This window comes from Triturus cristatus, chromosome 9, assembly GCF_964204655.1.
Source record: "Triturus cristatus chromosome 9, aTriCri1.1, whole genome shotgun sequence".
Lineage (NCBI taxonomy): Eukaryota > Metazoa > Chordata > Amphibia > Caudata > Salamandridae > Triturus > Triturus cristatus.
Genome location: NC_140592.1, coordinates 382,686,247 through 382,712,356, shown reverse-complemented (window position 1 = coordinate 382,712,356; position 26,110 = coordinate 382,686,247). Strand labels below are relative to the sequence as shown.

The 26,110-nt window shown below is 45.1% G+C and overlaps 1 protein-coding gene across 5 annotated transcripts in view; it reads right to left on the bottom strand.

The window, feature by feature from the left end:
* Positions 1 to 26,110, bottom strand: part of RYR1 (ryanodine receptor 1) — a 1,245,571-nt gene that overhangs the window by 698,259 nt on the left and 521,202 nt on the right. For all 5 annotated transcript variants that reach the window (XM_085625233.1, XM_085625235.1, XM_085625236.1 and 2 more), the window contains exons 41-44: positions 20,135 to 20,267; positions 19,380 to 19,474; positions 3,883 to 4,018; positions 2,099 to 2,285 (exon numbers count right to left, since the gene is read on the bottom strand). In XM_085625233.1, the coding sequence (XP_085481359.1) occupies positions 2,099 to 2,285; positions 3,883 to 4,018; positions 19,380 to 19,474; positions 20,135 to 20,267 (551 nt within the window). The remainder of the gene's footprint in view (positions 1 to 2,098; positions 2,286 to 3,882; positions 4,019 to 19,379; positions 19,475 to 20,134; positions 20,268 to 26,110) is intronic.

The window sequence follows — 26,110 nt, the reverse complement described above, 5'->3', positions numbered from 1 at the left end:
TAGGTGTAATGCCTGTGTGGGATACCGTGGCAGGGGAATTGGGTCAGAGTCCGTTGGGTTTAGCAGGGGTGCAGCACATCAAGATCTGGACTTGGCTGAACTTTCTCCAAGTTACAGACTTTGCCTCATAAATATTTGAATAGAGTTTATCATACATCAGTGCAGCAGTACAGGATGGGCTTGGTTGACGAGGCCCCCTGCCCGTGATGTGTTGCATCTAAGGCCACTTTTCTGCATTTGCGTGGGAGTGCCCCTAGGTGGCATGATTTTGGCGGTGTTTGATACTATTGCACTGATTACGGATAATGCACCTTCGAGGTCGGCACTAGTGACCTTGTTAGCCTATGTGAAAGATATTCCCCCGCCTGGGGTGTGAAACTCACAGTATCCGCTTATTACCGGCCAAGCACCGGGTGGCCATTCACTGGGGTAGAAATCCAGTACCTCGGGTTGCTCATTGGCTGTGGGATGCTGCCTACTGCCAAGAGCAATTGGACACCTACTGGAGACTAAAGGCCGTGAGCTCCCACCCAAAAGACATTTGGGCTCAATTGGTGGCTTTTCTGCTGGCACTACAAGCTGGAGAACTGAGTGAAATATAAGATACCTCTCCATGTGCTGCTCTTGGACACTGCTAGACTGTGACTGCCTTAAGCTAAGGCTAGATGCATGATATACTCCTTGGTCTGCTATAGAGGAATTGGAGTGGGGCTCTGAACCCTCAGGGCAGACACTGGAGGTGGATGGAATCCTGGGGAGATGACTACTGCTTTGCAATGATGTGGAGTCTTCCCTGTATTGCAGTGATGTGCCTTAGAGTCTGTATCAGGTTGATGGCTTACTGTGTGGCCCTATTTCTTTACCAACTGCGGTGTGGTTTGTGTTCTGTACATGTTCAGAGTTGGACATCTCAACGGGTTGTGGATCTTCCTCTGACACTAGTGGCATTGGTGCCAACGCTGAAGCGGGGGGAGCTGGTTCAGATTTAAGAACTAGTCCCAATGCTGGCCCAGAACTGGAAATAGGTTCAAAGAGCACAGAAGCACTCAGGGTAAACCAGTTGACGATAACCCAAGTGGGTGTCCCTGCGGATCCTGGTGGCCTAATTTCATACTAGAGGGAGCTGGAAGCATGTCAAAGATGCACAGCATGGTTTCACGAAAGGTCTCGACCTGCTGCGACAACATGATGGATGCGGAAACTCAGGGTACATTCGGAGAAGAGATGGAATCGGTTTCTCAGTGGAAAGGAGCGAAACCTGGAGACATGGCGATGCCCTTATAATCTCTCTGGAGATTGAGAGTGGCAGGAAGGGACAGAGTCTTGCTTTGACTTCTTGTGTTTCTTCTTCGACTTACCAGAAGACTTCAACCGCAAGGAGGAGTTTCCTCAAGAATGACTGCAAGAGCAGGTCTTTGCCATCGACCTGGAGAGGAGCCAGCATAGAGGCTTCCATTGTTTTGCCATGTAGAGCTTTGCCTTACTCTCAGTGATGGCTTTATGGTTCATCTAGGTGTAGTCTTCACAGGCCCTGAAGAACGTATGAGCTGTGTGAAAAACCTAAACACCAGAGGCCTACCTTGTGGGGATCTGTCATAGACATCTGTTTGCGAAAATCCCTACAAAGTTTGAATCCTGTTGTTTTGGGTGACGTCACTGGAACATTTTTGGAAGAAAATTTACTTCACAGAGTGCAGAAAGAGGGAGTGCAGCTCCGGATCAGAATCTGAAGGCGCAGAAAAAAGGAACTGACTTCAGCAAGCATGGGTGGCATTTATAAGTGCTCCGTTTGTCACTTCTAGAGTGGGATGGCGTTGATGTGAATTCGCATAGCACCATCTCCTGGCATTCAGGAGCACTGCTATTGAGTTTTCCGGATCCAGTCTGGTGTCTGGTGGAAATTCACAATGTGAGGAATCTGCAGTTACAAGTATCAAGAGAAAACACCTGCACTAAAATATTGTACTCCTCCCTCCACATGAACACAGCTCAACAAACGCAGAATGATACACAGATCCCCTCACACGCAGGCAGTACTCTACAGGTATAGCCAGAGGATGCAAAAGACACAAATATATTAGGTGCAGATTTTACTCACATTTCTCGCCGACGGTCTTTTTTTACAGTCGGGCCATCACGAGCTGGATCTTCAGAAATCTTAATGGCCTCCTCAATTGCAGCCAGCAGGCCATTGCCACCTTCCCCTCTTAGTGCAGGGCCAAAGCACTCAGGCCGACGGATCAATAGTCGCACTACTACATTAGCGTTCTCTTCCACACTCTCACCTGCAAGAGAAGGCAAGAATGAATAGTTAACCCTCAATGAAATTATTAAGGGATCAGGAGTTGGTGTCACCTTGCCCAGTGTAAAAAGCACCAAAAACACATTTTTATCAACAGAGGCTGAATAAGGAATAACACATAAGAATTACTATGAACACAAAGTGATGATACCAAACACTTACACAAAGTTAAAATTGTTTTTTAGTAAGTTGTGCAAAATCCAGCGAAAAATGTAAAAGTACATTGTCCATTTTCACTTAAAAAGATCATTAAGAGAGATCTTCAATGTAGCTTGCTACCTAAAATATCACCTATCCACAACGTTCCTGAACTCAAAATAATCTAATCCACAAGACTGGTTATCAGATGCTGCATCATCCACATCAGATGGTGTGCAAATTTACTGTGAAACCAGCCCACGAAAGACACTTCTCAGGAAAATGCCCAGCGTTTGACCTTGCCCTTCACAGAGAGATAACAGAGCATTGAAAATAATCTATCCTTCACCATGACGAATGCTCATATTGTAGTACCAGGGGGACAGAGTTCCTTCATTTCTAATGCTGTTTACCATGCTAGGTAAGATGTAACAATTGGCTATAACCATAACTCAATGCACCTACCGAGTCTACTGGCTCCAGGGTCCTAATAGCGTTGAACCAGGAGGTACTTTGTTGCTAAGAGGTGGGTTTCAATGATTCATATATTTCATATAGACACTTCAAATTAAAGCTATGCTTATTTGAGATAAAAGGAAAACAAAACTCTGTGCTAGGAAATTGTTACTAGAAAGACTACATTTTGATAGGACAATAAGATGGAGATTGATGCTCTAACCATGAAGCAATGGGAGAAATAATTTAAAGTAGGGCTACTCTTGCCCAAGCTCACTGAAGGCACGCACGTATAAGGAAAGATGGAGCACATGGTTCATCCGAGGAAAAAAATCAAATTCCGGCTTGTGTACATTGAAAGAAAATGGCATGAGCATCTGAGTAGAACAGTGCGCTATTGTGAAACTTTCACAGTGAACATATAAGTGCAGCCTTATGTTCATCCAATGGTCGGAACATGATGGCACACAGAGGAGACGATACCCACAGAGTATAATAATCACAGTACAAAATGGGCATTGATCTCCAAAAAGTGTTCCAAGATGATCATTATTAGTCAGCCCTTAAGAAAAGGATAAGAGATTTCCATCCCTTACACATGGATTGTGACAATATATTCTTTTGTAATGTACACAATTGTGTGTTTCTTTGGAATACTGTCATACAGTGTTTACAGGTATGCATTGGGCAGTCTGTGTGCCAATGTCTTATTATAACCTGGCATTTTAGGGTTTCTGTTAATACGGGCTAATGATGTAATAAAATCTCTGACATATGCTAGTGGGTGTTTTTCTAATGCAATATGATGGGGTGTACCGTTGGGCCACATTGGGGTATTAAAAATGTTATGCCTAATTATGTCTGTTGGTAGCTGCCACTGTTACAAATGCCACATCCTATAAAGAGTGCTATTAGACCCATAGTCACTTATTGCTACTACTCATAAAATGATGAAGCCAATCGTTTCTGGTTTTCTGGGTACTCACCATTCACAAAAACGGCAAAGCGCAGGAAGTCCAGGTAACGTTCCCCTCCAACAGGATTCCAGCTAATATCAGGATACCCCTTGGCCAGTAGCATTGGGCAGCTTTGCAGCCCACATCCAGCCAAGTACGACACCACCTGTGCAGAAGGGGAACAAGATGAAGAAAACTCTTAGCAAAAAATCAATAACAGAGAAGAGTGGTTCAGGTCATTTTAGAAGATAAAGAGAGATGGGGGAAGGTTGCCTAATATCCCATATCTTCACCTGTAAATGTAGAATGCGGAAGGATTTCCAGCTAATTACCTATTTTGTTCCTCTCCCACGTGATTATCAGATGGCGCATGGCTTCTGGGGATCAGACATCAGGGGATCGGACATAACTCAGCTCTAGGGGCAGGATCATTTATTGCTCCGCACTTTCTGAAAGCCTAGCATAGACAGGATTTTCCAAACCTTAGACTTTTGTAATACCAGAAGTAGCTTTTCCCGGAACAAGAACACCGTCATGGGACCTATGCTAATGAGTAAAAGTGCAGTTTGATAGGTTTACCATTGGAAGAGATGAAAAAGCTGTCCTGTCGCATTAAGGCTCCAGTAGCTTCCACTAACCATAATGCCCCGAAATGGCAGCTGCCATACAGAGTCAGTTCTTTGTGGAGCAAGTACGGATGTAAGAAAGAATCTAACTTTGTGTTCCTCACGTTCAGTTACAGGTGCAGAGGAGGTGGGATGGTCGTTTATGAGAATTACATCCTCTTGGCAGGTAATAGAATTGTAGTTTCTTTGTGACCTCATAAACACAATGTCTTCCATTTAAAGGAAGAGTATACCCTAGATGAACAAACGCTTGGCTTGCTTTACTATATTCATGCATGACTGACATACATTTAGATCTCCATATTATCTGATCTCAGAAGCCATGCTGCCAAAGCAAATTATGGCAAATATGGGTGGTACTGTTGGCCCTGAAACCTGGTCAACAGGTTCGGTTTGCATGGGTACATCTTGTATTGACTGAGTGACATCTGTAGTACATCTGGATACCACCACCTGGGCCAGAACAGAGCAATGAGGATCATTGTCGCTTGGCAGTTTCGGAGCTTCAGGATGACTGCAGTGAGCAATGGATTTGGAGGAAAAGTGTAAAGCAATGTGTTTAACCAATGCATCAAAGCAGCATTGCCAACTTATTCTTGTTGATTTAGATTTCCTGGCAAATATACTGCTTTTAGTGACAGGCATCTGGACAAACCACACAATCAGATTTTCTGTGACTCCAAGAAAACTGATCTCGATATAGTTCATCCCCAGCCCCATTTGATTTCCGAGAAGTACATGTTCAGTATACTGTACATTTAATAATTGCCCTGTGTGTTGTCAGAGAAGGTGGCAAAGATTTGAGAGGTACATAGACTGCTCTTAGTTCCAGCAAGCTCTCCTTCTTCTTCAATCGGCCTTGTACAGACAGACCTCCCAGATTCACCCTCGATCCTGATAAGAGTCATCTGTGACAATGATCACAGTTCAGGTTTCTTGCTGGAACGGGATCCCTTAAAACATGCACCACCAAGAGATTGACTGTCTTGACGATATTGGCATGTGAAGGCCGTCATCCCAGTGTTGTGTGCATAAGACCATTGATGCTCTTGACCCGGCTGGCTGCTGGAGAGGCACCATACGGAGTCTAGCGTTTGGGAAAATGGAGATTCAAAAGCCAAGGAGCCTGGTAAGAAGAAAATCTGATACACTGTTGATTTGGCAGACTTTAGTAGAAGAGGGCATTTTTCCTGAATTACAGACACTCTCTTCTCCGAAGCAGTATATTTTTCTTTAACTGTATCTAGTGTTGTTCAAACTACTAGATCAGGTTTTGATGTTGACTTTATCAGATTGATCTGTAAACCTAGACAAAGGGGTGGAACCTTTGTATTGTTTAAGTTCAGCTACGCTTTGCTGGGCTATGTGGTTTTATAGGCCAATTGTGTAGGTAAACAAATATCCCTTCATGACATAAGAGGACTGCCACTGCTGCCATGCATTTTGAAAAGATTAAAGAAGCTGTCCTCAGATCAACTAGCAGCACAATGAACTGGCAATGTGTATTTCCTACCACAAACTTCAGGAATTTCCTGTGCCCTTCATAAATTAGGATGTGGATGGGGCAAATCACCTTGGTGAGGGAAAATATAATGAATGGCTAACATTCGATGGTATTTCACAGATGTAATCTGCATTTGAATTTTCTCTTCAGGCCTTTCTTTTGACTCATTAAATATCCTTAATACACTTAGTTCCCTTTAAGGGAGTGAGGAACTGGTTTGATTTCTCTCATTTTGAAAAGCATAGATGTCTCCTTTCTTAACTAGACAAGTTAGAAGATTGACATTGGCTTTTTTTAAACTTTCATTTCATTGTACAGTAACATCATTACACCAGTACATTCAGCTTTCTGACAATCATTTATTTTCCATTTTAATTTAACGTTTGTGTACAAGCCTGTGCACACACATTATTTTCCTTAGCCTTGGTGTTATTTCGCTCATTAACAGCATCTATCCCACTTTATTGTGATTCAAGGTGGTCTATTACTATGGCAGTCTTTCAGCTTCATGAGCACCTTTACCCAGTCTGCTAAGTCCTTTGTCATTTTTTCATTTCTGCTTCAGGCTTTAGTATGTTGGTCGTCTGTTATATCCCACTCAATTAATTGTTTTTTTACACATTTCATATTTTGCGGCTTGCAAGTTCTGCCAATGGATTGCTACACTACTTTTGGCTAATGCTGTCCCTAAGGCGTGCATCCAAAGTTTTTTTATAGCTTTTCTTCATGGGGAATATTCCTAGGAGGCTTTGTTTGATGGATTTAATGGGTAGTGTGATAGTTATCGTCTGTAGATCCTCCACTATATTGTACCAGAATTCCGCCACCCACTGGCACACTCAGACCATTTGGAGAAAGCCTGTCCCTGTGGCATCACATTTATGGCAATGTGATGTTCTACCTGGGTAGGCCCTTGCTAGTTTCTTTGACATGTAATAAGCTTCATGCAAATAAAAAAATTGTATCTATTTAAATTGAGCATTTGGGGAAATGTGTTTGACTTGTTCACAGCCTTCCCCCAGTCTGTATCCGTTAATGGCTCTGAACACTCTTGTGACCATTTTTCATGTCCTTGCTTGGTGTTTCCACCTCTGTCGTCCACTATGCCAGTGTATTAATTAGTAATCAACTGTCTGCATCCCGCCATTGTGTGAATTGAAGTCATTATGCTTGTTGTTGGGGGTTATTCTGGAAACATGGCCAGTTGTCTCTGCTTACCTGTTCTAATGGTGCATTGTGTTGAAAATGGCCCAAACTGAGGTCAAAATAGTCTTGTGCTTGCTCATATGTGAGAAGTGTTTTTTTCAGATTTAGGTCCCCTATGGTTTGGCATCCCCCTTCATGACTGTAGGAACCTGGGTTCACCAGGCCCTAAGGGCGGTAACGTGGCGCGAGCCGGTCAGACAATCAGAGGGCTTTGTGTTAAGCAACCATACACCACACGCTTCTCATGGACTAGAGTCACACACAATAAGGGACGCCACACTGTTTAAATTATGCAAATACTTCAAGTTTATCCAAGTATAGCTGGTCAGTTGCAGTTCAGGAAATAACAAGGTAATACATGAATCATAATACCATCGTTCAGTACATGCGACACTCTTGGTGATATCTATGCAGTGCCTAACCTCGTTCATGTACCCACGCCCGCTGGTTAAATGCGGGAGATTCTAGGGCTGTGCACGCTTATGTAAAGTCTTTCCCTGAACAGGCCGTCTAACACAGCGCACTACTTGTAAGGGGGAACATTGGGGTCATCAACATGGCGCCCGTCGAACTGAGCGCTCCTCGTGACCACTGGCCCCTAGTACTGTGAAGCAAGGCATATAAAACACAGCGCTACGCGCAATCAGTTGCATAGGGAAACGTTCGCGTAGAACAGTTATCACAACGCGTTACTCGTAATCAGTTGCATATCATTACCTTCGAGCAGAGCATATAACACAGTGCGCTACTCGCGTTCCTGGGCAGGTAATTAATTTCGAGCAGAGCATATAACACAGTGCGCTACTCGCATTCCTTGGCAGGTAATTAATTTCGAGCAGAGCATATAACACAGTGCGCTACTCGCATTCCTTGGCATGTAATTTACTTTCGAGCAGAGCATATAACACAGTGCGCTACTCGCATTCCTTGGCATGTAATTTACTTTCGAGCAGAGCAGATAACACAGTGCGCTACTCGCAGTCCCGGTCTCTCCGGCTGGGGAAGCAGGGTCGGTGGCGTGAAGCGCCACACGAGGGTAATGTCAGTCAGTTCTTTGGGCGGCTTCCAGCGGGGAGGGTGACCGGACTTGAGGAGCGGGTCCCTATGCTCCGGTGCAGTTCACAGAGCACCGCGCTCAGTATTACCAAAGGGGGGACACGGACAGGATCCCTCGGCGGGGTCTCTTCGTCGCGCAGGCAGGGGAGGGGACTCCCACGGAGGGGACAACCCGGGCCAAGTGCGGTGTGGTTTCCAGACCAGCAGGGGGCGCACCAGGGGGGATCTCGGCCTCCGGGATTACCTCCGTCTCGGCGTCGGCAGGCGTCCGTCCTCATGACGTTGGGGGAACTCGGCCCCGACCTTGCGCACCTCCTCACACGGCTGCGACGGCAGCGACGGGGCCCCGGGCTTCGCCTGGGCCTCGCGACACAGCAGGGCACTTCTCCAGGCCTCCAGGCCGCGGCGGTGAGCGCGCTGGCTTCGTCGTCGCAGGGGGGGGCTCAAATTAAGGATGGGGTAAAGTGCTCAGCGGAGCACGCTGCCGGGGGTCCCAGACCAGGGCAGGGAGCGCGGGGGTCACAGCGCTAGTACCTGGTCGATCCCCGGTGGCTTGGCAATCGGTTTAGCAATTAGTTCAATAGGTTAGCTTGGACACGCAGTCTCAGCTCTGGCATTCAAGGCTTACAGCTCGCTCTTGTCATGCAGTCTCAGTTCTTAAAGTTAGGTTTCAGTTCTCAGTTGACAGATGAAGTCTTTTGGCGCAGATGTATCTGGCGCCCTTAAGGGGTTCTGTTACAGGGGTAGGGATGGAGAGGGCGACTAGGTCCTTCCTAGTCAGGCTGGCAGAGAGTCTCTGGGTCCTCCTACTACTGGGCAAGATCAGTGGGATTCACAGGGCACCTCACTCACTTAAGAGGCAGTATCTAAATCCTGTCACTCTCAGAGGCATAAGTCCCTGGCTAGGCCCTACCGCCTACACTCCTGGTGGATTCTTCCAGCTCTGCTTCACCCCAATGGCCAACTCACCACAAAAGTTTCCCTCCCACTCTTAAGTAGCCCTAGGTCAGGTGACCTCTAGCCAAGGCGGCAAAAGTAAAACCCCACCTCCCTTCTAGAAGGTTCCAGCTTCTTCCAGGAGCTTCCCCACTCTAACTATGGGACAAAAAGGCGGGCTGGTATCGCAACATTGTTGTGGGTCCCAGCCAGCTCCTGGCAGCTAGGGTGCTACTATGAAAAACGACCACCCTGCAGTAGCAGGGGTCTGTGGCAGCCATCTTGGGAGAAGGGAGCACCTGCACCTTAACACTGCCTGGCAATGAAAAGGCGCCCGGAGACCTAGTCCAACATAAAAATGAGGGTGGAAAAAATGAGGCACGATACAAAAATAGAAGGGGAGACCACCCTAGGGCTGACAGGTCCAACAATGACATTTAAGCATTGACATATCCCCACTGATGTCCTTATATGGTTTCAATGTACACAACGGGTTAAATGGGTCTTACTACAGATTCTGACCACCCTTTCTCAGACCATGCCAGCCACCTTATAAGATGCAGGAGAGTCAGTGGTGCATTCCTCCACAACATGAAGGCTTCAGTCAGGATGCCAAGAGCATAGTCCCCTGCTGCAATGCTTTTTGCCCAGTTATCATTTGTGCCAAACCTATGTACTATATATTTAAACTATGCTGCAGCATAATAGAGGAACAGACCTCAGAAGTCCAGGCCACCACTCGCCCAAGGGAGTTTAAACATGCTTTGTTTTACTCTACCGAGTCTCCCATCCCGCCCTATATTCCCGTTCCACTGTGACCACCGATGACAGACCCAGAAGCTTGAGTACCTGCATGATCCACTGTTACAGGAATAACTCCGTTGCTGTTACTTCAGCTCTCTTTGGAATTCCTAAAATTCCTAAATAGTTTCTTTTGGAGTTTCCTTCTGCATCCTCCACCCTTTTTTCTAGGGCATTAGTCAGCGTTGTTAATGTGATGTAGGAGAGTGTCCTTTTTGACATAGTCACACCCCATTTTTTGCCTGGTATATTATGTGATTTCAACAGGAATTACAAGGGGTTCCTGCTAACCAGGTCCCAGTGCCAGATCTCGTTCCCCAAAACAGTGCAGGGTGCCTTATATTACATGTGAGGACATATCTGTATGAGCAGACATGCCCTTGTGCTGGTCAGTTCCATTACTGCCAGTACAAGGGAACAGGGAAGCCATTTTAAACATGCGCTGGGCACTGGTGAAAACGAGTTTCCCAGTTACATGATGGCTTTACTGAAAAGAGGTATGTTTGGTATCAAACATCTCGTATTAATAAACCCACGTTGATGCCAATGTCGGTTTTAGTAATACATGCACACAGAGGGCACATTAGAGGTACTCCCTGAAAACCTACCAGCTCCTGGTGCTGACTGACTGTATTTTGTCAGCCTGCCACCAGAGACGAGTGCCTGACCCCCAAGGGTGAGGGTGTCTGCTCTCTGATGGCCATAAACAAAGCCTCTTTGAGCAGGGGGTGCCTTGCACCCCTGCCCACAGGATGATCTGCGGATTAGCATTCAGAGGCTGGGAAACTTCAAAGAGGCCCATGGCCTTTGGCATGCAAATCTGGTTTCTCTCACAGGAGAGAAAACAGACCCTCTTGTCCAGCGCCCTTGGCACTGGGACAGGTGGGAAAATTAGTGAGGCAAGACAGGCGTGTTCACCCTCAGGTGAGCACCACCGCTGAACTGGGCTAACTGAAGTGGATACGACTTTTCAGAAGTGGCCATCTCAGGGATGGCAGATTAGGGATCTGTGGGACAGAGTTATGCCAACATCCCCCAGGAAGTGATCATATAGGAGGCGCAGTGACCCTCTGGGGTAAGTAGCCCATTGGCTACTACCCTATACTCCCATAACAGCTTTAAAGTCACCATTTAGGGGAGCCCTGACACCAGGTAATCAGATCCTGCCAACCAAAAGAAGAAGGACAGAAGAGCCATGAAAAGCAAGAACTGTGGAAGAAGCAACTGACTTGGTGCCAACCCTGCCGGCCTTTCTGCTGTTCCAGACAATTGTGCCAAAGACGACTCATACGGCAAGCTGTGGTGCCTCCAAAAGCCTGGGAGGACTGCCAGCACTTCTTCCAAGACCCAGGAACTTTCCGGCATACTGCAGGCACCCAAAGAGACATGAAAGGACCACCAAAACCCGACACCAGAAAGCACCACTGTACCTGTGCTGCCTAGCTCGTGCTGAAGTGGGTCAACAGTGCCAGAGCAGTCCTCTGCCCTCCAGGGACAAAGCCCACCCTGTACGTGTCTACTGTGGACTTCCCGCCGCCGTCTACAGCCCTGTTTGCAGGCTTCTCTATCGCAGTGCTACCAGTGAAGAAAATCCACAGCTTGAAGACACCTCTGCACCCGTCGCCCCTGGCCCATGGAGAAGAGTACCAAAGGTGTCCCAACGTCCACAAGCATCATTATACCTGAGCCCCCCTTGAGGTTCAGACTGACTGGCTTCCCAGTCCAAGCCTGCATCCTCTTTGGCACAGGACCGATCCTCGTAGGATAACATTGAGCACACAACGCTTTAAAGCGCCTCTGAACCTAGATGCCCCAGTGCCGCCCGAGGTGATCTGTTGATGCTGCCTTGGACCTTGCCCCATACTCACCTCAAGCCCAGAAGATTGGTCTCGTAAGTCACTGTACTGTACCTGAATGTCATACTTGCGTTTCCTGTAATAGGATAACATTATAGTGTCTGAAAAACGCACCAAGTGCCAACTTTTTAAATGTAAAAGTATTCCTCTTGAAAAACTTACTTAACTGATCCTATTGACGCTGGTGACATTTACAAGAACTTTAAATCAGTCTTCCACTTTCCTTCGATCTGTGCAAAATAAGTTTACTTCCATATTGACCCCTTCAATTTTGCTCTCAAGTGTCCTCCTCAAAGTTTGCATGGCTAAGAGTAGATCTGACATTGTGGGTTCACTAGGCTGTAGACTGCATCACCTGTGTGGCTCGTTTGTCTTTGAGACAACACCTGAAGAATAGTATAGTGGGTACTAGAGTTATTACTAAAAGGTTTCAGGCTCACGAAGCTGTGACGCTGAAAGGTGCTTGCTTATTTGGCCCTCTTATCTCGTCGCTTCAGGGTATGGGCCAGTAATTCGTGGTACAGCACTCAGAAGGTTATCATTCCCTCTTTTCGTGTACCATCAGTCTTCAATAACTGTCAGGGGTCAGGGCTGACACCCTGCTCCTAATCACCTGCACAAGGTTCTAGGAAAAAACTGTTTTCTGTCCAAAATTAGGATGAGTACATATGGACTGCTCTTACAGTTTATATGGTGACAGGATGCTTTTAGATGGCAGCCCCACCACAGTTTCTTTAAGTGTTAAATGGCATGGTAGGGGTCCGGGCTGTGACAGCTGCTGTGTACTATCTTCAACCAGAGCTCAGTGTTTGTGATCTTTTTCCAGGATTCAGTCCGGTGGCCAGATGCGCAATGAAGCCACACCAGTCAAGGATTGGATTTCACATATACAAAAATTTTGTGACCATGTAGGCCTCCATCACTGTCATGGCCCACAATTCAGGTTGTAATTCTCTTAACAGATGTGATGTTTTCTCTCCCCGCCCATCAGTTTCAGGGTAGCCACTCAAGGACTTCCCCCCTCCCAGTTTTAAGGCCCCTGCAGCGCAGACACTCTTTGCGGTTCCAAACTTCTTTATGATCAGCCTAAGGCTTCCGATCTCCGACCAGGCTCCACCTTCTGCACCTCCAGGCCGACAGTGGCGCCACACTACATGTCCTCTCCCCAAGGGCAACTGCAAGATTCCTCCTTGCAGCTCACCTGCTCAGTCGTGGTCATACAGTTCCCACAACTGCAGTTCAGCATGATCCAGGCCAATGTCTTCCTTCGAATACTGTGCCAGCCGCCAGCAAAGACCTGCTCACTTCTCAATGCTGTCTAGGCTCTGTTAGGCCCAGAAGAAACTACTTATGTTTTCCACTACCCTAGAGTAGCAATGACAAATTACTTTTAGCTGATTACCGTGCCGCAGTGTGGCTCTATATGTTTTAGGTGGATTCATGCATGTCTGGACCGATATTAGTTAGGATGATTCAGGATTTGGGTTGGGGATTCTGGAGCCTCTCCCTAAGGAATCCTGTCAGCCATCTTGGCAGGCAACCCCCAACATTGGCTTTTTTTTTTGTAGAATTGGAGGAGGGTTTGCCTTAAAATGAAGTACGTAAACATGATTTCCAAGAGTTAGCCCCTACTTGTCTACTATACATTTTTCACATTCTTTTGTGAGAAAAGATACTGGTCACCCCACTGGTGTGGCGTACTGAGAAGCACTGGGGGGTCATTAATGGGCTTTGGCAGGCAGGCGCCCAGAGGCATTGGTGTGCTGTGTTTGTGTTACCTTGCTCTTAGAACTTTTTCTTTGGTATAAGTATCTCTGGTCCTGTTGCTGCTGCTGTTAATCTCACTGTTGATAGGGCTGCAAGGAGATTGATACCTCCACACGCAGAAACAACAGTCCTTGTATTTATAACGAAGCCTAAGTAATTATTTTCTCTCCAGCAAGCCAGCTGTCTTGAGGGCTTCTGCTTCATTTTTCATTCTGGTAATTTCTTCCTCTGTTTGATGACTACACAGAGAAGAGACGGAGAAAAGCAGATTAAGGATTTACAACTGTGTATCTGGTTTCAAGGAAGTAATTTGCAACCAAGAGGAAAGTCTAAGTGCAATAGCATGCAGAAGCCACTAGTTCACTTGCATCTACAACTGCACTGATCACCAGGCTGGAAACCAGTGAACCCTCAAGCAAAATTCACTTGAAGTCTTTTCTCAAAGATTTTAGGCCATTCCATTTCTCTGTCATAGCGTCCAAGGAGTGCTGTGGCACTGGCATTCTTTAAGGCACCAGCATCTGCAACACACATCTTTCTCCATGCTGTGTCTATCATTTTGCTCTCCATATCGGGTGGCACAGAGGATCCCAATGCGGATGTGTGCCTTCTTTTTAAGGAAGAACCAATTATTGAGTACAGTCTTGGATCTGACTTAGGAAGCCCGGATCCTGCTGGGGAGCTTGTACATCTTACGAAGATGTGGTGTAATAGCCCTTATAGTTGCAGAGGTTTCTACTTTTCCTGTTCCAAGAACCTCATGACTAATAGAAGGAGAGGTCTCGCCCTTTGCTGAAGTGTCTGCATGATGGCAGGCACTGTTGTATGAGGAGCGTAAAGAGAAATGCTTAATTTCTAGAATGTCTTGAATGGTCTTTATGGCGTCCACAAGTAATACTCTCACCAGAGATGCCTCAGACGAAATGGGTCTACAAGACAACAAAGAGTCTTTGTCGTGAGGAGGGTATACTGATGGCAACATATGTCTTCTACGCTATTTAGGCATACCTGAAATAATGGATTTCCTCAGGGAGAATGAAGTTATTGAGGAGAGACGTGACATCTAGAATGATACCTAAGTGACACAGGTATCTTCTTTATTGGTGACTTTGAGGTGATTAGAGATACTATCCTAGGAGTATGTGGCAAATCATGTGGCTGCAGAGGAACCTGCAGAGGGTCCTTGGCTGGGGTGATACAGTGTGGAGGTCCTAATGGATGTAGATGTTATTCCCTAGAGGGTGACAGTTTCAGACACTTTTTATGTACAGTTGAAATGGTTCATGTTGAAAACCTTAATGTCGATCCGTGCGATGTCAACCAGGGCCCCGCAACTGGTGGCGGTGTAAAGGAATGCAATGTTGAGTGAAGAGATTGTACTGTGAGCAGGAAGCCATCAAATACCTGGGGTGTTTCAATGTGCATGGTAATGCCATGGGATGCCTTGACCTCAATGATCTGGAGGAATGGTGCATTTGTGCCGGACCTTTCGATGGCAAACATAACAGTGGTGATGCTCTTGACTGCAACATAGTTGTCTTCGACACACATCAGGTCCGCCAGCCTTGAGAGAGATGGCGGTGATGTCTTTTCTCTTTCTGGATCATTCTAAATGGGTGTTCTTTGAAGATTTTGCCATTTTCTCAGTGGAACTCGAGTATATCCTGGAGGCTTTTCTAATCTTTTTGTCTTCTTCACCATTAGATCTTTTAGCTTGCCTCAAAGTCTTATTTATTCTCTGTCCTTCAGGGTCCTTTGGACATCTTGTGACAAAACTCACATTACTTCATAGAAATAGAAGAAGGCAGACACACCACACTGTTGGTGTGGGTCTGAGGCAGTTTTCTTTCTCCCACATGAGAGGCACTGAACAAAGAGGGATGCATTCTGACATGAAGAATCCTTCAGAAGTGCAAGAAAAAAGTTTTACACTCTGAATGGATATGTAAATACGGCCACTGAAAGCAAACAAAATGAGATTTCTGGGAGAAAGATTGCTGAGAAAAGGGAGTGAAAACACCTCGGACCTGATTTAGAGAAGTAAACATACACTTTTGTGTAAGTCTGCGACTGTTTGCTATTAAAAATATATTTTACTAGTAGTATATTTACCACCGCAGAGTCTCCGCACATAAAAAGTCCTATTTCTGAAGTTGTAAAGATACTACTCGTAAAATACCTTTGTGAATAGCAAAGAATCATAAATTACACAAAAGTATAGGTTTACTTTTGTGAATCAAACCCTTAGTGTGTTCCTAAGATCACAGTCAAACGAGCCAGAAAAAGTACATGGTGCCTTTTTCAACTCTGTAAGTGGAAACCTATCAGGCTGAGCTTTTCTTCATTACAAAGACATTAGACAGCAGGTTTATCAATTTAGTTTTTCCAAAAGGCTTTTTTGGGGCTAAAAAAAAATTAAATATAATCCAGAAAATCTTGCCTAGGCTTAGCTTTCAAAAAGTGCTTATCATTATATGGCCATTTTGGAATCTTCATCCTTTCTGCTAACTTTCGGAGGTATAGAAGACATATATTATTGAAGAAGTGTTCTGGTGTTCACAAACACAGCAGGGGATTATTCTAACAGTTATGACTATCACCGAAGATCCTCTAATGCAGAAGAGATGTTGATGGGATCCTTCTAAAAGTTTGGGTGTAAATTTCAATAAGAGCAGCCGGTTTGACATCAACTACTATTTTTAAAGATAAGTGGATCTAGTTAGTTAGATATCACAATTAATCTTTCTACTTTCTATTACAAGGATTTCTGTACACCAGGACCTGGGAAAGGAAATTTGGTTGTTCTGTGAAGGAGAAACAACCATACTTCAAGCCAGCATCTGAAGAGAAAGATGTAGATTGTCTCATGAGCTGAACACCAGCTTGAATACATCTTAGGGATTAAAGAGGCACATTTATTTCAATCCCTGCGGGTTAGGACTGATGCATAAAGAGAGGGCCCCCAAGACTGGGCTGCTGCTACTGTTGACCTGACCAGTCCCAAGACAAAGAGCAACCTGATCGCCACAACCTCGCTCCACATTTCACTGAAAGAGAGACAGAGAGAAAGAGATAGAGAGAGACTCCTGCTTTGCAAAGCTTTGTCTATATAGTGTAAGGGAATTTCTCAAGAACATTCGGTGAACTACTACATTGTGCTGATTTCCCGAGTTGCTCTGTGGCATGAACCCTATGTGCCTTTCAGCAATGGTAGGCTCCATCATGTTTCTCTCTGCAAACCACAAGACTGAAACCTGTTGCATCTAGCCTGACAACCTGCCCTGTGCCTAACTGTGTCTCAAGCTTCTAGGTGAAAATCAACCCTACAGCATCTGGTGCTGGGCACTACAGCAGATAGCTCTCCCTGTCTACCAGAACACACTGCGGTAAATATGAGTGGATGGAGACCCCACAAAGATCCACTGAACTGCCAGTAACACAACCAAGCACTGCACCAAAGGACAAGTAGGTGAAAAGGTTGTGCTAAAATACATGAAGAACTCCCACTTTTCCTGCAGACATGACAGACAGCTCGCTGGCTATACAAAACATTTGGAATAAAGAGGTGCTCCCCACTTACAATTTCCCCACTTGTCTTTTTTGCAGATCTGCTATAAAAAAGATTAGCCAGAGACATCTAAGTATTGATAAGCTTACCTGCAGTGCTACTCTGTTATTATTACAGCACTATTGAACTTGACGGGAATAAAAGTCCGGAAATAAACTTACTAGAGAATTCATTTATTGTTTTAAGTGCGTAAAGTAAATGAAGGTATACCTCACACCACTCTTCAAGACAAATCCTTCAGTGTTTGACCTTGCAACATCCTGGACGTCAAGGCCTTAAAAAGGGATACTCGCAATTGTTAGAGCGTCCAGCAATATCTTGGGCCTTTCGGTTCAGGGCCAAGTAATACATATCACAAAGATTGCCCAACTGCCGCTGAGTCCTGCAATCCCACATAAACAGGGGCCTAAAACAAGACTTTAAAGTCATGGATATAGAAGGTAAAAGGACAAAGAGTTTCTCATACAGAAAATAGCAGACTCAAAGACAATGGACAATATGAGAGCAGAACTGTCTGAGGTACAAGAAGAAAGGAAAATAAGTCAAGGCCTCATTTAGTCAATCGGGATCTCGTTCAGGAAAATACTCCTAAAACTAGACAAAAGTCGTACAAACACCACGCTGCGAAGCCTATGAAGGCACCCATGTATTTGATTCAGAAGGAACTAAGATCCATCACCATTTCAGAGATATGCTGTAACTCATGAACCGGCAGACAACACTGTCGTAGCTGATATGGGTAGATGGGAAGGCTCCATAATGCCCAAACCCTCTATGGAACACGCAGCAAGAATAACTCATCACATAATTCTCAGACGTGGGTTAGGTTGCAGCATAACAAGAAAACTCTTACCCTTATAGAACACAAGCATAGGGATAAACTATCTCCGTACAAACATTACCCACACTTACATGGGCCTCCTCACACAGAGACATCCATTAGGTTACCCTTAAATCTCAGACAGAATTGTCCCCAACAGCTATAGCATCTTGTGGCCAAAGACGTGGCAAATTCATAGCTATACAAAAAATTCTAGCTTAACCTTAAAATGGTTAAGTCTGTGATGCTTTCTAACACAGTCATTTAAGAAGATGAACATAAGTCGTATCATGATCCCGAGCTACGGTTCTGTCTAACATGTACCTGAGGAAAATTAGCATATTCTACTGTGAGCCCAGGCCTCACTGAAAGTAAGGTAATGATGTAAAATGAAAGGACTTATCACTAGCATTTTAATCTGCCACTACCCGCACTCAAGGAACTGTGCCAGCCTTGGTGAGGAATTATCTCATATTTCCATTTTTAGGCCAAGTGGCCCTGGGTGAGGGTCTCAATAAAAGATGCAGTCAGGGGCCTTGTAACATCCAGAATTAAGAACAGTAAGCCCATTCCTGTTTACAAGACCAGTGAAACTCTCAGTCATGGACTTAGTGACACCCGTGAGGAGGGACCAGGTGTCATGCCCATTTAAAAGCCATGTAATCCTCTAAGTCAGATGATTCCCCATTTACCAACGCTAAAACATTGCCAGGTAGGGACCAGGTGACATCCCTAGCGAGTGGTCCAATAATAACCCCAGTCAGGGGCTCTGTACCACTCTCGCTAAGAGGCTCTGTAACGCTCTCAAGTCTCTAGACACCCAAATGAGTAGACAACCAGTCAGCAGCCTTGAAAAGACTCCTGCATGGAGGTCTGTGACACCTGCAGTCAAGGGCTCTATGACACCTGTCCAGCTCTTAGGGCCCAACTGTGGCATTCCAACTAAGGAGTCTCAGCAAGACTTCCAGTTAGACACTGACACCACCTCCAGCCAACGACAAAAGACTCACACATTGGAGGGGCATTTGCAGCTCTTTACTGAGGTGTGATGCAGTTACTCACCTCTATCAAATGAAAACAGTATTGTTTTCAGCCAACCCACTCATGGACAGAGGCATAGGGTCGCACCACAGATATGGAATCATCGCACAGTCAAGACCACTAGATTGCTACTTACAGTAGAGAACATTGTGCCACCTTTCCACCTCACATACAGGTATTCATACCACCCATAGTTAGTGAATCGATGTCACTTTCTAACAGCAAATTAGTACAATCCCCTGTCAAGGAATCAGCACCACCTTGAGTCGTGGAGAATGTGCCACCCTCATGTGGGAGATTTCATCTTATGCACATTTTCACAAAAATCCACAGACAGGCAAATCACCTTCTCAAGATCCTGCTCCTCCAGAGCCAATGCAAGCTCATTGTTATCGATTACAGACGCAGCAGCAACATCCAAAGGTGTGGAACCGTGCATACCTGCAAAGGCAAAAAACCTTACAGTAAATGCTAAAAGAGGCACAGGAAACATAGACTTCCAGGACAGAGGTTGTGTTCAGAGCACGTGAGAAGTGGCAAGCTTCAGCAGTTGCGGTAGCAGAAGTACAACGAGGAGAGCTCAAAAGTAAAAAAGTAAGCAGCAGTTGGAGGTGCCAATAGCAACATAGGGACCAGGTGTTAGAGGCTTCAGTGAAAGGAGCAGAAGCAACAAGTGCAGTTGAAGGACCAGAAAGGACTGACAGCAGCAGTGGTGGCAGCAGTAACACAGGAAGGAGGGATACTTTTCAACAGTAGCACAGTCAATATGAATGGGATATAGCAGCAGCAGTACACAGGGAACTGGTGGATGTATGTAGCTGCAGGGCAGGGAGATGGTATGACAGGCTTTGCTGCAAATAGCAGGGATTCAGGATACAGTAGCAGTGCAAGAAATGAGGATTCTGAAGCAGAACTGCAGCATGCAAAACATGCAACAGTACAAAGACAAATGTAATAGCACTGTAGGGGCATATATGCCAGTGGCAAAGGAACCATAGGAAAGCACAGTCATCAAGCATTGTTTTCTCATGTCCAGCACCAAACAACCCATTGTTCTCCGAAACCTTTTTGCCAGCACTATTTAAAGGCGCCCTTTTTTACCCAGGCCAATGCCACTGTTCTCCAGTAGGTAGCTTAGATGGTCAAACATTGCACGCTGGTTCTGGCGACTGATACGGCAGAAATAGCACAGGAAGCGACAGCAGTTAGTCACCATCTTGGGGAAACGAATCTCCTAGAAAGAGAGTGGAGGGGAGAGAAAAACTAAATATCAATAGATCAGAAGGATTTTAACACAAACCATAAAAGCCAAATGTTACAAAGTACATTCACAATTTTCCAAAAGTTGTGATTACTTTCCAGGGAGGCCCTGTGTTGACAAAAGCCATTTTCTTTTTCACATTATACTCAACAGAGGGCAGTGGCAGGAATAGAGAGAATATGCAGTGAGGGAAATCTCTAGACCTAATACAGAAACATGCTCAGTCTGTAGAGTTCCAAGGGTTATCTGGAAAGGTAAGCTAACACCACAGGTGTTTGAAGAATGAACTTAAATCAGACACTATCCCCCTCAACAGAGTGCTCTTTTGCAGTGCCCTGCTCTTCTCCACACCTGAGGAGCCAATGAAATGCTGATCATCTATTAGATAACCTTTTATTCAGTCAATGTAAAAGATCTTTGCCCTGCTTAATCCTTCGATGGATGAGGCAGGGCAAAGAATGTATGCAAGGTGATTGACTTGTCAATGTGGAAGGGCATCACAACCTTGGAGAGGAAAGACGCCCAGGTCCTCAACGATCAACTTGCCTGGAAAGAAGATAGATTAGGGCAGTTGCACCAATAGTTCCTGCAGATCGCTCACAAGGTGTGGAAGAAATGCTGTTTTCAGCTTCAAGCATTAAGGAGCTGCTGTGCATATGCTCAAAAGTGAGGACACAAGATCAATGTCAAGACCAGGTAAAGTAATGGGGTATTTTACAAATGGTTTGGGAGGGGAACATGTATCACACCTATTATGAAACGCATTACAACCAGTGACTTAAAAAGAGCGATAGGTCCAGTAAACATAGGAAGGCCAAAAGAGTTGACAAGGAACCTTTCGCAAAGCCCACTGCAAGGCCTTGCTGGGCTAAAGAAAAAACAAATAAAAGAACATCGAAAAATTTGACCTGTAAGGGGTATGTGTCTTGGGTACCACACCACACAACAAATGTGTCCAAGCGTCTAGTGTAGAAGGATTTTATGGGAGGTTGTAATGACAACATTTACCACCTAGGTTGGAAATTCAAACCCATTCAACTGTCACTGTTCATGCTCCACATATCAAGGTGTAAGTTGTGGAGATTTTAATGCAGGACCCTGCCCTGCTGCTGAGACAGGAGGTTCTCCCGATATGGAAGCCTTATCAGGGGGCATGGGGCTGTCAAAAGCTCAGGCTAAGAAGCTCTTGAAATGACACCTTTCTGACCCTGTCTGGAGTAATCAAGATGACCTGCCACAGTTTTTCCTGATTTTCTTCAGAGCCCAAGAGGTAAAAGGTATTGGTGGTAGGCGAACAGGAATACCTCCCTCCATTACCGCTGGAATGCTTCTCGTAACAAGTGTCTAGACGGAAACTCAAGTGCACAAATGGGCTGACATTGAGTGCTACCAACGGTTGCAAATAGATCTTTCCATGGCTCCTTCCAGTTTTCAAAGATGCCCCGCACCACCTAAGGATAGAGATGCCACTCGTAATCCACCAGATGACGCTTGGTCAGTTTGTCCTTCTGGTGTTCAGGGACCCTGCAAGGTGGCTGGCGACCAGGCAGATGTTCTTTTGTTTCAGCAACCTCCAGAGGCACAGAGTCTCCAGGTATAGAGCCCAAGATCCTATTCCTCCTTGCTTGTTGCAGTACCACCTGGATGTAGTGTTGTCCATGAGCACCTGCACCAGCCTCCCTTTGATGGCTAGCAGGAAGGCTCTTAGAGCCAGATGAATCGGTCATAGATCCAGGCAATTGATATGGAGCTGTCTTTCTGCAGGAGATCAGACAAATCTGACCTCCACCTCCCCTAAGTGGCCCACCCAACCCTAGTGGCAACTTGTCTGCCACAACAGTGAGCTCAGGGTGGAGAAGGTAGAGCTGACTGCCACAGTTCAGATCAGTATCCAACAGCCACCACTGGAGATCCTGAACTCTCCTTAGAGACTTGAATAAAGTCAGAATGACAGCCAGGATGCTGAGCCTACTGCGACTTGAGATTCCATTGCACAGCTTGCATTTGTCACCTGGTGTTGTAGACAAGAATGCTACATGAAGCCAAAAGGACAGAAACTCTCAGAGCCATCCTCCCAAAGATCCTTTTTTGTGACAAGCGAGTAACATGAATAGAATCCCTCACCTTTCTCAGAGGGCTCGCTTGGAAAGTAAAAGATTTACCTGGAATAGGACAAAGATGGGGCGGGGAGAAAAGGAAGCATAGGTCGTAGCCTTTTCAAATGATGCTAAGACCCATTTGTCTGATGTCAGAAGCCCTTACAGAGGGACACGGGGCAAGTAGGACCCAACTGTGGTGGTTGAGGCCATTTACTCTTGATGTCCCGGGGTCCAGCCTTCTATGGGCTCTGAGTAACTGAGCCAAGTGTCCCTTCAGCACTTGAACCTCAGTGGTAGCGTGAGTTGAGCAGTCCAAAGGCTTCTCAGGCGCAGATGCAAAGAGTGCACATGCTCAAAACTCAGCAACCTCAATAAATGATTGTCCAGCCAAATACGTGCATTTATATAAAATAGTTTTTATGCACATACACACAAAGTAAAATACAATACGCACTAAGCACTCTTCATAAGGTTTGTATTCTTGCACTGTCCACTCGAGCACCATCACCCCACTCTTCTAGCTACAGACTAGGGTTATTTTCCATTTATGCGAGGCAATATCCAGGCTAGGCTCCACTGAAGCATACGAGTCTTAAAAGTCCCACCATGACTATTTAAAGTCTAGGTGGCTCAGCTCCTTCGGCGCTTCGTGAGAGCGTATTCCCCTTCATGGTCTTTGTGAACTGATGCTCAGTCTTACCCGCGCCAGCTGTAGACAAGAAGGAATGCCTGGGAGCATTCAACAGTCGATTGTGACTGGTGCTAGTCTTGTCATAGCCGGCGTGGGGTCTGGACCTCCATGCCACTCTTCCATTGTTATAGTAAGTATCTACGTTCTCTGGTGGAATACCTGGGGTGCTACTCAAGTTCTGATGATGTAGTAGAGTAGTAGCTCGGAGTTCAAGGTAGCACATTTTTCACGAGCAACAGTCCTCAACTGGCATATGGGGGTCGCGTTCCGTGCACTCAAGGCTGTGTCCCTCTTCATGTCAGAACACAGCACAAGGCGACGGCCCTCTCTTCACCATAGTACTGCACCAGGGCAATGGCCTTAAGCTTCATCGCAGCTCCTACTTGGCATACGGGTTCAGAAGTTACAAACAACGCATATGGATGGCCTGATCAGAGTGGCGGTCCAATCTTCTCCGCAGCCCTCATTCGGCATACAGAGAGTCGCCATAGCACACATGGGTAGCTAACCCTGTCAGAGCGCTGATTCTGATAGACTCAGTGTCTGGGGCTTCATTGGACTGGATCTGAGCTGGACATTCTCCTTCCAGGAGATTTCTTGGTCCTCACAGGTCCACTGGACTTGGGTTAAGCAGAAACTAGGGCTCCAGGCTCCATGGTGAGTGTTCTTGATCCTCTTGGGTGATGTCTCCTCACCAAGCATGGGAGACTGGCAGAGCCGTTGTCCCCAGCCCTGGTCACAGCAGGCAGAAGTCATGCTGACTCCAAGCTGATGTACTGCTTCAGTTTGACAATTTGGGAATCTGGAGCTCTCCTTTTTGTAACCCTTTCCCAGACATAAATGTGATTTAGTGTCTCTGTCTTAGAAGTTCATACTCTGTGGTTTGTCATCTTTAAAGTTCTTCTCTCCCTTCAAAGAGCAGTCCATAACAGCAGAAGTATATGTGGGTATATATATATACAAGTCCATCCGTTCAGAGTTACAAGAACACAGGTACAGACCACAACGTGCTGATATCGAATTCAGTGCATATTTATTGCGGTTGTTTTGGCATGACGCGTTTCGGTCGTGTTGTTTATATAGAAAGTGAGAAAGTGTTAAAGAAAGACCCTCCTGCAATGTCAACCAATCATGGAAGACAATGGGCATGGAAAACAGACTACAAACGTACTTTGGAACAGCAATAACACTTAACGTGAACAGTTCATCTTTAAACATTATACATGATAAATACATGAATAAAAAGTTCTTTGTGTGTTAAAAATACAAATAAAACCATTGTGGTTGAATAAATAGTATCTAAACATTCATGTGCGTTTGATGTTGATTATTCCAGAGTTATGATTTAAAGCAGGAGGCATGGAAAAAAAGAGTGAAAAGAACTAATAGTGATAGTGGTGGTATTGGAAATAAACCTAAAGTGAGCTGATAAAGAACACCTCATAAGCACGGCCTCTATTACTATCATAGCCAGCCCAAAATTACAACAAGGGTATATCTAATAAACAACAAAAAAGAAAAAAAGGTAAAAGAAAAAAAAAGGGAGAAAAGAAAAAAGCAGGGATAGAGAAAGAAAGAGGGAGAAACCATAGCAGATGGCTAGTAACTCTGGCAGTTTAACCATCTCTGCCATACAAGATGGAGTAGAATTAAAAGCCAAAATCTAATCACATTTAAAGCCAAATAACATTATTGAAGCAAATTTATAATGGTGAAGAACCAGATGACATATAGGTACCAACAATATCATGAAGATATATTTAAAGCCCGTTTGAATACTACATCAGAACCCCTAATAGAGAGTTCAAAAAAATATATATTAGTAATATAAATACTCAAATGAATTATAAAGTGCACAGTGCAATAAATATCATCAATCTATAGAGATTAGAGTAAAATATACTAAAACCTGGGCTAAAATAGTTGGAATAAAATGAGGTTTAAAACATCACATTAACAAAAGCTAAAGTGCAAATGTATTAGTGCAAAAAATATGCTTAGAGCAGCAATCATCATTTACAGGTCAATAAAACATCACAAGTGCCTACCCACAGGACTGGACAGCGAGTAACCGTTCAACAGTACAAGCATCAAGGATAAAAAATGACAATAAATACAAACAGACCCCTTAAATAAGATAATAAAAGGAGATAGAAGTGTAGCACATTAAAAACCGTCTCATAACTCCTGAGCCCGAACCACGGTAAAAATCCAATCCCAACCGAACAGGCTAAGAGAACAATTAAAAAATGCACACTCTAAAATCCTTAAAATGAGAAAGGGTACCATGTATATCTTCAAAAGCCTTAGTGAACTGACAGGTGTTAGTGCCATATTTGCAAGCTCTGCAAGAGCTACATTAAAAAAACCCTGTACGGTTAGACAATCAATTTTTGGTGGCCCCTACCTCAGGTCTTTATGAGTCCTTTATCAACCCCATCTCCTTCCGGAGGTGTGCCTAGGCCCCCTTGACCAGTGGCCTCACTTTAGAATCAAAAAGCCCCTTCTGAAGTGCAGGAGCCTGAATCTTCTTTCCCCCAGTTTGTGTGTCCCATCCAGCTCTCAGGGACGCGGCAATTCACAAATCTGTCTGGGGCTCTTTTACCTCCACATGCTCCTCCAGCAAACCCTCGGTTCCGAAAATGGAACCCAAAGACTTTCATGTATTGTACCCTTCACAGGCACACATACACCCTTAGCAAACACACAACAGTGGGCGCAGACTCTCATGTACTGTACAGTTTCATATTCACACATTCTTCCCAGCGTGCACATGCAACCTCACACGCTGACTCTCATATACTGTATCTCTTCACAAGCACACATTCATCCCAGAGTGCATCTGCTAGCAAGCGGTCTGATTCTCATGTAATGTACCCTTTCATAGGCTCACATACATCCCAGTGTGCCCAAGCAACCATGCACACAGATTCTCATGTACTGTACCACTTCACAGACATTAATACCTTCTAGTGCACACACACACCCTCGTGCTGTACAACATGCATACAACATACACATAAATA